We start from the raw sequence: 13731 nt of genomic DNA, 5'->3' as shown, positions 1-13731 counted from the left end.
TGGTGATCACTCGTAGCTGAGTAAGATTGTCTTCCATAAACATGGTTTTAAAAGGGAGTCCGTAAGTGACTGTGGAGGCCAATTCTGGATCCACACGTCTTTCCATAGTGGGGACATAGGTTCCCAGGTGGGAGTTGATAATGGTGAGGGTTTGCCAAACGTGCCCTCCTCTTAACATGTTTTTCCCTTTCTTGAGTCTGAGCATCTTCAAAACCCATTACACTTTTGGTAAAGGCTGTTCTTCAATTGGAGCACTCACAGGCCAGTGTTTCCCAGTTGGCAGTGTTTATATTACATTTTTTAAAAAAGATTTGCTTTGAGAGAGTCTTTGAACCTCTTTCTGGCCACCAGCATTACGCTTACCATTTTAAAGTTTAGAATAGAATAAGAAGAGTTTGGATTTGATATCCTGCTTTATCACTCCCCAAAGGAGTCTCAAAGCGGCTAACATTCTCCTTTCCCTTCCTCCCCCACAACAAACACTCTGTGAGGTGAGTGAGGCTGAGAGACTTCAGAGAAATGTGACTAGCCCAAGGTCACTCAGCAGCTGCATGTGGAGGAGCGGAGACGCGAACCCGGTTCCCCAGATTACAAGTCCACCGCTCTTAACCACTACACCACACTGGCTCTAGAGTACTGTAGTTGCTTTGGAAGATGATAATCAGGCTCAGTACACCAGCCCCACAGTGGTACCTAGCAGAATGCCCCCTCCTCCTAAAATGGCCTTTTCAAAGATGGGGATGGGTGTGCGGCTGGACTAGCAAAGGATCCAGTGCGCAGTGAGCTGGCCTTTCTGCCATATGTGATGGCAGTGGGCCCAATCAAGTCTTCTTTGCTGTGCCACCCTGGGAACTGTAGCAGTAAAAGGGGCATTCTCCCCTCTCCCATTACTTTCCATCCTGGCTGGCATAAGTTAGAATCATAGAATTGTAGAGTTGCAAGGGACCACCAGAATCACCTGGTCCACTCCCCTCTGCAGTGCAGGAATATTTTGCTCAACATGGGGCTCGAACCCACGACCCTGAGATGAAGAGTCTCACACTCTGCCAACTGAGCTATCTCAGAGTTGCTGGGCTGTGGATACTGCAGTGGCTATGGCACTACATTAATCCCTGCTGATCTCCCTGACCCACTGAGAACAACAGTATTAATCATAGTTAGCTGGATGTTTTAAGAGAAAAAGAGGATATGCGACAAAATGTCACCTTCATGCTGCCTCAGTGTAACTTTTTCAAAAATCCTGCTGTGCTTACCAGTAACTTTCTTAGACTGCAAACACTCTAATAATTAAAAGCAGTGTGTGTATTAAACTAAAAGTTTTATGTGTTCTTGCATCTGATCCGGGATGGCTAACCTGTGACCCTTTAGGTCTTGTTGGACTCCAACTCCCACTGGCTCTAGTCAGCATGACCAGCCCCTAGGGATGATGGGAGCTGTAGGTCAGCGAGATCTGGAATGTTTCAGGCTCCCCGCTGCTGCATTAGACCAAGCTGGAATGAGATTCTTTTATATGGAGCGTCATATTATATACTGTACTAGTAATTCTTCTTTTGCTATTAGGTAATAGTACAGACAGTTGGACTGCAGCTCAAGCCCTGGCACTGGAAGGCAATATACATTTCTATGTAGTGAAAAGGATCCTGACTCAAATTTTTGAGCAGCAGGATGATGCCACAGAAGACCAGGCTTGTCTTTTATTATCTCGACTCAGCCGACAAACAGTAAGTACCAAGGCTCAGGTGAAAGAACAAGCCGGAAACACACAACCATTGTGGCCTGCTGGTACTTATTTGACTCAGGCTTGCTCACCACTGTTGAATACAGACACTGGACACTCTTTGTAGCACAAGACATGCATGTTGCAGAAAAGACAGGTGTGAGACTTTGGTGGGCTTGGGCCCAGGGGGCAGGTTCAGCTTCCTTGCACAGAATCTCACAGGGAACATTCACATCAAAAATTGCTATACTCAACCGATTTTTCCATGGGGATTAAGGATAAACTTGTGAACAATGGCATTATTTCTCCCTGGATTCCAAGTACAGTGGTGCCTCGACTTACGAATTTAATCCGTTCTGAAGGCACCTTCGTAGGTCGAAAAATCCGTAAGTCGAAAAGCGCCATTGGAAACGCGATTTCCCATAGGAATGCATTGGAAACGGAAAAATTCGTAAGTCGGAGCAGCCCCATCTAAAATTTTGTAAGTCGAAAAAACCCTATCTAAAACTGCCGCGGTTTCTGTTCGGATGTCGAGAAATTCGTAAGCGTGCGGCCATTTGCTCCACTCGTAAGTCGAAAAATTCGGTTGTCAAGTCGTTCGTAAGTCGAGGTACCACTGTAGATTAGTCAGGTGGCCCTGGTTCCATTATTTGCAATATTCCAGTCCAGATTATCACAATGCCATGGACAATGGCTTCACATTGTGTTTTCTTTTTAAGGTGTGTGTGTGTGTAGTTAAAATCTGAATGGGAAATTCCTAATTTAACAGTATACAGCAGTGGTTCCCAACAGGTGGTCCGGGGACCCCCAGGGGTCCGCGAGCTATGCCAGAGGGGTCCGCAAGATGCTATTAGAATAAAAAATATATTACATAAATTTCGTATGATAACAGATTTTTTGTTTTGGCCGCTTCCTGCATGAGCAGAGTCTAGCGCAAAACTAGAATTAGATAGAGGCAGTAGTTCTGCTGTATGCCGTTAGGTGGCGCTTTACAAACACTACTGTTTTGCAAAGAGGCAACGCGTGCATTCTACTAACGCTCACCTCCCCAAGATGCTTTGCGCGCGTCGGCTTCATTTGTGCGCTACTGTGCAGGTACCCTGTCTTCTCCATTCCCCTCCCTCCTCCCTGGACTCTTATAAAAAGACTCTTAATTTGGCTCTCACTTTTTAATTTTAGGATTAGGAATTAATGGGGGTCCTTGTCACAATAGCGGCTCGATGAGGGGTCCTCGAGAAAATTTTGTTGGGAACCCCTGGTATACAGTATATGTATATATATATTTTTAATAGTTCCAGCAGGGCATCTGTTTGTTATATACAGTACTGTCACAAACAGGGATAGCTTACCCCTTTTCCCTGGGTGGTGAACAGTTACAGCAGCAGTCTCCTTCCTTGTAACAAAAGAAAGCACAGGAACTGATGGTGTATTTGTAATTATCTGGATATTAAGATCAACCTCTGAGGCCTTGCTCTGAGTTCCCCACATCATCTGAAGAAAGGAAGGTGATGAGCAGAGACAGTGGCTTTCGGTTGTGGCCTCCTCCTCCGGATATATGTATTTGTTTTATACTCAGTGCCAGGTGAAAACCTGTTTATTTGCCCAGGCCTTAATGATGTATGTGTTTTACAATGCTGAAATTGTTATCTGCTTTGTTGATGCAGCTTAGCGCTTGTTATTTGTTTAGCACTAAGAGTTTCAGCTGTAGAGTGTCAATCAGTCAATCAGTACCAGTTCCTCAAAGCAAACACCATGCTTTGAAGTTATCACACATCGTTATCTCGCAGTCAGCTCCAAAAATGGTCATCCGTGGTCCTAACTCCTCTCCTTAAAATATCGGCAAGCCTATCTGTCCCTCTTCTATACTTCAGTGCGTTCTGGCTTTCCACTGATTGGCTTAATCTTCCAGGGCTTGGTTCATTGCTTACTGGCATCCGAATTGAACAGCTACCAATGGAAGCATCGGGTTTTGGCCTGTAAAACATTTTCACGTATTCCTGGGAGTGTCAGCCAAGTAAGTTATGCCTCATGAACCTAACATAAGAGAATATTGGTAGAGCAATTTTAATCACCGAAGACTAGCAGATTCAAATATTCCGTCTGAATGGGAGGCTTTCCTTTTATGAGCTTCTTAAATTAACTTACCTTAGAATCCAAGCCTGCACTGTGTGTAGGACCACAGCTCTGTATATGAGCACTGGGGTTGGGATGCACAAGTTAAGGTTTCTACTGCTGGCAGAAATCCTAGGCTTGCCAAAAAAAATCCATTCCTTCCCAAAGGGCTACCCAACGATGAAGGGGGCCAGCTTCCTTGATTCACAGACTTTTCCAGGTGTCCAGGCTTTCTACATGGCAGCCCGCAGAGATGCTGACATCAGAAACAGTTGTACTCTTTTAAAATGATGCCTTGTTGTGTTGTAGCAGTTCGGCTTCTGCAGGGCTGCTTTCAGAGAGCAGCATTGGGAAACTATGGATCGGCCTCCTGCTAGTTGCGTTATCGGGAGATTTGGGGCTCTGCTTGGACACTCTTATGCTACTGTCTTACTGGTTTTATGTTGCATTCTGTTTCAATGACATTGCTTGTTGTCTTTATGTTGTACACTGCTTAGTTTTTTTAAAAAATATTGCAGTAAGCGGTATATAAATGCTTTTTAATGATCATCTTCATCTTTGTCTTCTTCAGCGTCAATTTATCTGTTGCCTAAAGTTACTCTTAGTTCTTCTATGTAGGACCTAAAAAACAAAATTGTCCAGCTCATGTGGACAGATTGGAAGTTTGATGTACGCCAGGCAGCTGCCAAGGCTTTGGGGCATTTGGAGCTTGGGAAAGAAGTCCATGATCAACTCAGGTGAGACATCTCAACCACTAGAAAAAACATTTCCTTTGCAAGATTCTGAAATGCAGATAGACAGTGCATTGGAAATAGAGGACCTCAATAATGTCTGATGGCATTTGAAATGAGACGCATAGAGATCCATATGCATGTTAGAAACATCATCTTCATTGACGGGCAGAGCAATCCTATAGTCACATTTGTGCCCAGTGCCACAGATATCCTGGCAAGAGTTTTCTGCCAACATACTGGAGGTTGTTCCTTCAGGGTAAGTATCATTCTGCTGGCATAGCTCCATCTTTGCAAGCAGAGCATCATATATGCTGCTTCCTAAGGCCACTTAGCTGGCCTAAGTCATTTACAGGATCTGTACCCTTAGCTCTTAGTAATGACAGGATAGGATAAAGTTAATAACAATTGCTGCTATGCTTTTAAATGCACAAAACTAAAACTTGATTGATCTTCTGCTCCATAGTGTGAACAGGGTCTCTCTGCCTTCCCCTTTCCCCTTATTTAGCCCCTAAAAATCCATTGAAGGTTGGGAGAAACCTCTTGAACAGAATGACATGTGTTGTAGGGAAGGGGGAAGTCACTGGATGTCAGAAAATTCCATTTATGCAAGTGGCAGTGCCTTCCACTTGGACAATACCAACCAATATAATCTCTAGGAATTTCTTCCTGTTGTAAATATGTAGTCAAGGGTAGAAAATGTGGTTGCCCTGCTTCATGTGAAACTGAAAATCCAGCAGTTCCAAGTCTACTCTCAGGGGTGACACAAAATCCAAGGTCTGATTGTCTGACAGCAATGCACAGGGGCAACATGAGAGGAAAAATCCAGAATCAGTCCAAGGTTAAGTCACTAGGGCCTGGACTCAAATCAGGCAACTGGTGGAATTACACTGGTGTGCTTACTTCAGAACCCCACCCAGAGCACAGCTGCAGGCCATCAAGGGTGCCTAAAGAGTTCCTCTGTTAATGAGGAACATCTTACTCACAAGTAGCCATTTTCTCTTGAGGAGGGCAGCAGTCTGACTGAGCCTGCACCCGTGGGCACCTGCACTCCCCCAGACTCTGTGGCTGGTCAGCCTCTGCTTCTGATTCTGTGCAGGGGCCATCTGTGTTCTGAGGAGGAGGTTGAAGGGCTGTGACCCCTGAAAGGTTTGGCTCTGTCTGACTGTTAGTTGACACAACCTGCTGTTCCATTTGCCTTGGGGAGCTCCAGGTCCTCCAGATGTTGGTGGGATACAACTCCCATCATGCCTAACCATTGGCCATGCTGCCTGGTCCTGATGGGCCCAACAACATTTGGACAGCACCACAGTGATTACCCTTGCAGTTCTTTATGCTAAACCAGGCATAGGCAAACTCGGCCCTCCAGATATTTTTGGGACTACAATTCCCATCATCCCTGACCACTGGTCCTGTTAGCTAGGGATCATGGGAGTTGTAGTCCCAAAAATCTGGAGGGCTGAGTTTGCCCTATGCTTGTGCTAAACACATCTAGCTCATGAACACGGGGTGTGTGTGTGTATGTTGTTGCTGATTCTTTTAACACTTGTTATAATTAATGGCCCTTCACTTCAAATGAAGTCTTTACGCCCAGGACTTAATAACGGAGTTCAACCATTGTTCATTAAGAACACACTTGTGCCCTCAGGGAGACGCTAAAAAGAGGAGATGTCCGGATGAGGGTGGAAGCTCTTTCATTGATTGGGTGGCTGAAATTCATGACAGCCAGGCTCCTCCCTGGCTTCCTAAAGTGTTTCACTGATGACTTTGTAGCCGTTCGAAAAGAAGCCTGCTGGGCAGCTGGAGAACTTCAGATTAAAGAAGAGGCGGTGAGTGTTCAAAATGTAGGGCCAGTGCACCCATGAGGCAAGGTGAGGTGCCTGCCTCAGGTGGCAGGATCCGCAGGGACAGCAGATTTAGCCTCCAAACAATGCATCGCCTTCTGATGCTGCTGCAGAGGCAGTGACAGCTGGGATGCTGCTCCTTGAAGGCCAGAACTGCTGCCTCCTCGGTAGCACCCCCTCCATGCCTCCTTTGCACCAGCCTCTTGCTGAATAGGAGGCACTGCTGGTCTTCTCGCACCCTTGTTCCTAAAGCGGATATTTATTTCCGGCTAATTCCTGGTGCAGATCTTCACCCACCCCTTCTTCCCTGGGGGGATGCTATTTTGTGGTTTGCCTCAGGTGCCAAATGTTCTTGGGCCAGTCCTGTCAAAATGACAGCAGATAAATATGTGGAGATAAATATAAACTCCTTTCTTGAATGCAGCCTGGGTGGGTTCTTCAGAGACTATTCCTCAGATGCTAGTCTAGGGCTGGAACAATACATCTTCCTCATTGATCATCTGGGGAGAACCATGTGCAAAACCAATCTTCTGTATGCATAGTGGATGTGGTATAAATGCAGGCGCACATCTGGATGTATAACGCTACATCTACATTGTGACGCTTTTTCGGGCTGGGTTCTGCCTGGATGCATGATGTGGAGAAAATGGGTAAAGAAAAATTGTTCTCCCTCTGTTATAATACTAGAACCTGGGTCCCTCCAAAGAATCTGAATTAATGGGAGATTCAGGACAGACAATATCACCCCATAAGATGTAGTAGTGGCTGCCAACTTGGATGCTTTTCCAAGAGGTTTAGGGAAATTCATGGAGAATAAGGCTATCAGTGGCTACTAGCCATGATACATGTGTCAGAGGCAGTTGCAGGGAATTGCAAGTGGGGAGTGTGCTGTTGTACAGTATTCAGGTAATGCTTGCAAGGTTCTCATAGGCATCTGGTTGACCACTGTAAGTACAGGAAGCTGGACTAGATGGGCCTTTGGTTTGATCCAACAGGACTGTTCTTTTCCTTTTGATGTAGACTTCATTACATGCAACTTGAGGGCCAAGATCTATACAGTATTAAAGTCCCTTGTCCAGAGACAGAGAACCTGTGGCCCTCCAGATGTTGTTAGACTCCAACTTCTGTCAGTCCCAATCAGCATGGCCAATGATCAGAGGTGATGGAAGTTGTACTCCAAGAACATCTGGAGGGCCACAGGCTCCGTATCCCAGCTCAATCCCATTTCATCCCAGGGAAACATTTCTGCTACATCTCCAAAGTATTTTTTTGGTAGAGCCAATGAATGCAGCTGAAGTTGCTTTGGGGCTTTGATCTGGTTTGTGGACTTTCTGTTAGCTGTCGCTGAAAGTCCATCCCACCATAGACTTTATTTTCTGTGCTTAAAAATAATAAAATAATAAAAGCTGTGTTTATTATTTATTCATTCCCATACTTTATGTTTTAAAAATATTATAGGCACAGTTTGCCAGGACCTTCTAAGCCCCATTGAAAGTTAAAGGAATGTGATTAATAATAATAATGATTATAATTTGTACACCGCCCATCCGACTGGGTTGCCCCTGCCACTCTGGACGGCTTCCAGCAGATAAAAAAACCACAATAAAACATTAAATATTAAAAACTTCCCTATAAATATTCCCTATTAAATATTAAAAACTTCACCTTCTGATGAGGTGAATGAAAGCAGAAATGTGCTATTGTGTTTCTCTCCTTCATTATTATGAAGCTTGGACAGGAAACGAAAATACTGCACGTCATGGAAAGATGGCTTTTTCAAGACAATGGAATTGAATGAGCTACCTGTCTGCCTTGCAAAAATGTTACAATACACAACTGATGGGCGGTGTTTGGCTTGGTGGGGTCCACATTGTGCCTACCTGCTGCCTTTATGTTACAGTCTGGGATTGCCTATTGGGGCAGTCTTGTAATTTATTTGGTGTGAACCATCCTGTTTAAAACAATATGCAAACTAGGTTCTGTCAACTAATACCTTTTTTCTTGTTGCTGTTCCTAGGTGCTCAGGTGCCTTTTTAAGATAATGCAGACTGACCCTCTCTGGAAAATCAAGACTCTAGCTATCAAAGGTATTGTACAGGCTAGGACCCTGGCATTTCCTTCCCAGGTGCAGACCCAACCTGTAAAAGGTATGGGGATGTTCAAGTTCCACTGAAAATGCTGGTCCTCATTTGTTGATGTTTTAACCATCAGGGCTGAAGCAGCCCCAAGATTAGTGATAATCCTACGTTAGCATTTACATAGCATATTTCAAGCATTCAAAGCACCAAGCACTTCATATTGTCTCATATTGTTTCCAGAGAAGTAGGTAGCTGTCTCTGCTGCAGGAAGAACAGCAAAGAGTTCTGTGGCCTTTTATAGACTATCACATAATAATATCAGCTTCCACGGACTAAAATCCAGTTTGTCATCAGTTATCTTTGTAACAGCCCTGTAGGATAAGTGAATATTTTAATCTCTCATGCTACAGATATATATCTGATGTTGAGAGCAAAGCCTCTTGCCTAAGCCTCCTGGGATAACTGCGAAGTGATTTCAACCAGAGACTTCTTGGTACACTCTCTTGGGGCCAAGCTGGATATGCCATTAATTTCAACTTTGCATTGAATATGTACACTTTAAAAAACTGCAAATTAAAGCTGCAAGGGAAGGGGGAGGGATACGATTATCAGAATCACAAGTCATGGTTGACGAGTGTAACCATTTCCTCCCCTGTTGTGATCCTGAGGAAAATCCCTCCTCTGAAGCTAGTATTTGCACTGGAAGGATACTAGTATCAATTGGGGATTTCCTCTCAACGCAAATAGTGCGGCAACAGGGAACCTTGGACCCAGCAGCCAAATGTGGCTTGCCGAGCCTCTCTGTCTAATCCTTGGGACTCTCTCCAGAGCATAACCTCTCCCAACCACACTGTGTCTTCCCGGGCCAGTCCCCGCACTGGCCTTCCTTCCCACTCCCCTTGAATGTTTTCACTGGGCTGTAAAGTGTTCTTGACCTCTGATAGTGACTCTTGATTGTCTGAATGGAGGTTAGAGAAGAGTGTCTGTAGAAAATAGTGTACTATATAAAGGTGCAAATTACATTTTTTTATCTACCCACTTTTGCCTCTGTCCTGCCCAACACTGGTACGTGTCCCCTGGAAGATTGCTAAAAAAGAAAAAGGAAAAAAAAGGCTTCCCACCTCTGAAATAACACGTTCAGGCAAAGGATTTTCCTCAGAACCGCAGCAAAGGAGGAAAGGTTTAATTATCAGCCCCAGAGGCAGCTGCTGTTTGCATGTAAAAATAACTTGCCATATTTAACATCCTATCTGATACTGCAACAACTACCATACTTATTTAGTTAGCAGATACAATGAACTTTTTACATGCCTCAAAAGTGTTTTCCTGCTGCTGAAATTTCACATTAAAAGAGCCAGCATCCTGCTTTCTAATTTAACACTTTGCCAAAAACGGTATGTTCAGGAGCACAATCCTGGACTGTCATTGAGTTAATAAGTCAACAGTGGCTTGATTTCCAAAAAAAAAAGTGAGTAAGATCAGCAATAATACCTGCATCTACAAAAGATGATTTGGGTATAACCTGTTTTGTGCTGCAAGGAAGGTTGCAGCACAAAAGTGATTCCCACAATAAAGCAATTCCTTCCTTCCACTTCAGGGAGAAGGATAACATTTTGTTTCAGACCGAGTGTAGGATGTAGAACTCTAGGTGATGGCGGCATTTGGATCATTGCCTCATCTTCCTGGCATAAATGTTGAAATGAACACACTTTTCTTTTCTGTCAGCTCTGGGTCAGATAGGAGAGGCAAGTCCTTACCTGAAAGAACTTCTCCTCTGGGCCCTTCATTATGAAGAAGATCCCGGGGTGCGAAAGGAAGCCTGTCGTACTCTCATCACCCTCAAGATGAAGGATGAAACAGTTCGGGCTAGTTTGCTGGAGAGAATGGTTTTGGAGCCAAATGAGATGGTCAAAGAGTAAGTCCCTTGTTTCCTAAACAGAGAAAAACTTATGCATTTAGAAAACCACTTCCTTATCCTGGGTTCTTCTTGGCAGATGTGCAATACCTTTACTTCTTCAGGATAATGCTCCTATGGAACACATTTACAGCTTCTGGGAATGAGCTTTTAGCTTGGGGGGGGCGGGGGGCGGGGCGGAGCTGAAGTCCTGAAACTAAGTTCTGTTTCTCACTGGGCACTCTCACCATCACCTATTTGGTGAGCATAAAACCAGTGGGTTATGTGTGTAGACCTCCTCCACTTAAGAGTGGCCCCTGAGTGAGTCAGGATTTCCCCCTTACATAGAGGAATTACACTTATAAGTTGAGCCCTTCTCTCTCACACCAAACATGTAGCTGGGGGGTGTATAATAATAATAATAATAATAATAATAATAATTAATAATAATAATAATACCCCATCCATCTGGCTGGGTTTCCCCAGTCACTCTGGGTGGCTTCCAGCAGAATCTTAAAATACAATGATTCATCCAATATTAAAAGTTTCCCTAAATTATTCAAAAATCTGCAGAGTTTTAAGAAACAGTGAAGCCTACTTTCAAGATTAACTTGAGAACTGGAGTTGTGGCCTCCAAGTGCCTTAGATGGAACTGAAACTTGCACTGTAATCATAAACATGACTTCTGAGAAGTACTATACTTAAACCCGATCCATTCCTCACCCCCCTCCCCTCTTCTATGTAGTCATGTGCTCCTTCCTAACACACCAAACCTAAACCAGCCAGAATTGCTAGCCACTATCTGTTTTTTCAGTAGTTTATAATTTTTGCCATCTACTCTAATAACCTTCTCCCATGAACCGCTGCACAGGCCAAGCAGATCACAGGGTGGTACAGAAGAATGCAGTGTAAGGTTACAATTGGTGGCCTTTGCCAGCATGTCTGGACCAAGTGCCACTCCAGGTCTGTGGTACCAATACCCATCTCTTCCCCAACCTGCCTCATATTCATGGCAAAGAAAGATTTTAGTGTCTCTTACACCCACCTCCCCCTTGTACTGCATCACAAGGATTTCAGAGGGTGCAGCAGACATATGGAGACAAGTGGAAGCATGAACCAGCTTCAGATAAGCCCAAAGGGCCCATAGGGGAGGCCTTCTCTAGCTATACACTGGTACCTCGGTCTACAAACAGTCCTGTTAACAAACACTTCAGACAATGAACTCTGCAAAGGCGGAAGTAGGCATTGCAGTTAGTGGACTTTGCCCTGGAAGCCAAATGGGAGCCGAACACTGGCAGCGGGAGGCCTCATTAGGGAAAGTGTACGCCTCGGTTTAAGAACGCTTTGGTCTAAGAACAGACCTCCGGAACAGATTAAGTTCATAACCCAAGGTACAGTGGTACCTCTAGTTGCGGATATGATCTGTTCTGGGGTGCCGTTCGCACCCTGAAAAGTCCGCAACTAGAGCAGCGCTTCTGCGCATGCGTGAAGCGCACAGAACGCTTCTGCGCGCATACACGCGGCAAAACCACTTCCAGGTTTGCCACATTCGCAAGCTGGAAAGACGCAACATGAACCTAACGCAACACGAGGTATGACTGTACCACTGTACACTGCTGCAGGGGCAGAAGGATCTACTTACACTGTTGCAGATATCTCACAGAATAAGATGCTAGCTGTATGCACATAGGAAATACAGACTGAGAGAAGTTATTTTATTGTATTGTATTATGTTTTATTATGATGTTTTCGGATCAGATTATTGTAAGGTCTGTGTTCTTTGGTGTATCTCTTTGTTGCTGTAAACTGCCTTCTGAATAGTAATATAGAAAGGCAGCATACAAATTAAAAGTGAAATGAAAAAATGAAAATAGAAGATGGCTAGTGCACTGATTTGACAAGATCTCCTTCCTCTGCCAGGCTTTCATTTGAGATCTCTGAAGCATGTAAATAACACACCGCCCATTGTTTCCAATTTAGGGAAGTGAGCCGCGCCATGAAGATTTTCAATTTTGAACAGGAAGAGGAACACGAAACGATTCAGATGATCAAGAATAAGGTGGGAGAAAACTGCAATTAGCAGAAAGAACTAGATTCTTTTTTGTAGGAGTAAAGAACTCAGAAATAGGTTATGAATACTCCCCTTGTCCCAGGATGTACAATTATAGCTGATGGGGGGGGGACCTGCTTCCCTCCCCCTAAAATCAGACTTTTTGCAGTAAGTGATGAAGTCTGAAATGAGATACCGTGTTTCTCCTAAAATAAGACACGTCTTATATTCATTTTTCCTCTAAAAAAATACATCGCGGCTTATTTTCGGGGGATGTTTTATTTTTTTATTAAGCATGGTACAGCATTGTTAAGTATGGTACGGGGCTTTCTTGCGCCGCCCGCTGAGCCTGCTGCTGGGTCCCAGGGCTTTACGCGGCACGGCTGAGGCTGCTGCCGGCTCTTGCAGCTTCGCGCGCCGCCCGCTGCTGGGTCCTGGGGCTTCACGCAGTGCGGCGCGGCGCGGCGCGGCTGGGGCTGCTGCCGGCTGCTGCTGGCTCCTGCGGCTTTGCGCGCCGCCCGCTGCCGGGTCCTGGGGCCCGTTCAGTCGGAGCTCCGCGCGTCGCTGTGCTGGGGCTCCCGCTGTGCTGGGGCTCGGCGCGGCGCGCGCTGCTGCATTTGCCGGCTCCCGCTGGGTCGGGTAGGTACCGGTCCCCAACACGTCTTATTTGGGGGGGATGTCTTACATTTTTTTGCCTTTAAAAGATCGTGCCATGGCTTATTTTAGAGGCACGTCTTATTTTAGGAGAAACACGGTAGCACTTGTGAGATAGCACTTGCTTTGACACATCCTCTTATCTCCCTAAACACAGATAACGAGAACATTAATTAAAATAGCCATTATCACCCAATCTTGCTGCAGACCAATCAGGACAAATGCTCAATAAATAGGTCATCTGGAAGTGCCCTTACTTTCACATAAAATCTTCATGTTCCTTCTGGAGGTGGCATGGTCCTCTGAAAACTGGACCACATGGCTTCTTGCACTTAGATCTAGCAGCTTATAGAGCAATTAGCTGTAATGCCCCCTTTTTGTCCCTCTACCCTTCTTGGAGGGCTAGTGTGTTAGTTTCAGCTCTAGTCTTACATCCTGGAGGTTAAGGAAACTAGGAATCTTACTGAAGAGTTAAGTTCTGGCTTGTTAGGCACACAGGGCTCTGGGCAGTCTTAATGCAACTGTCTAGGTTCTCTGAAGCCCAGTCTCACTATTACTAATTTTTCACATCACAACTGGCTCCTACCAGCTTCTGAAAAAGAAGTGGAGGCAATGTATGTCAATTTATAAATCAGAAGGAATTGTGGAAAG

The 13731-nt window shown here is 44.8% G+C and overlaps 1 protein-coding gene across 3 annotated transcripts in view; it reads left to right on the top strand.

The window, feature by feature from the left end:
- The window catches only part of HEATR4 (HEAT repeat containing 4), a 33712-nt gene that overhangs the window by 10330 nt on the left and 9651 nt on the right, over positions 1-13731 (top strand). For all 3 annotated transcript variants that reach the window (XM_060274354.2, XM_060274373.2, XM_088654755.1), the window contains exons 8-14: positions 1561-1721; positions 3627-3731; positions 4448-4566; positions 6209-6389; positions 8422-8491; positions 10208-10397; positions 12357-12435. In XM_060274354.2, coding sequence (XP_060130337.2) covers positions 1561-1721; positions 3627-3731; positions 4448-4566; positions 6209-6389; positions 8422-8491; positions 10208-10397; positions 12357-12435 — 905 coding nt within the window. The remainder of the gene's footprint in view (positions 1-1560; positions 1722-3626; positions 3732-4447; positions 4567-6208; positions 6390-8421; positions 8492-10207; positions 10398-12356; positions 12436-13731) is intronic.

The sequence above is a fragment of the Zootoca vivipara genome, chromosome 1 (assembly GCF_965207765.1).
Source record: "Zootoca vivipara chromosome 1, rZooViv2.hap1.1, whole genome shotgun sequence".
Classification (NCBI taxonomy): domain Eukaryota; kingdom Metazoa; phylum Chordata; class Lepidosauria; order Squamata; family Lacertidae; genus Zootoca; species Zootoca vivipara.
The sequence above is the reverse complement of the archived record's forward strand: the minus strand, read 5'-3'. Positions and strand labels throughout refer to the sequence as shown.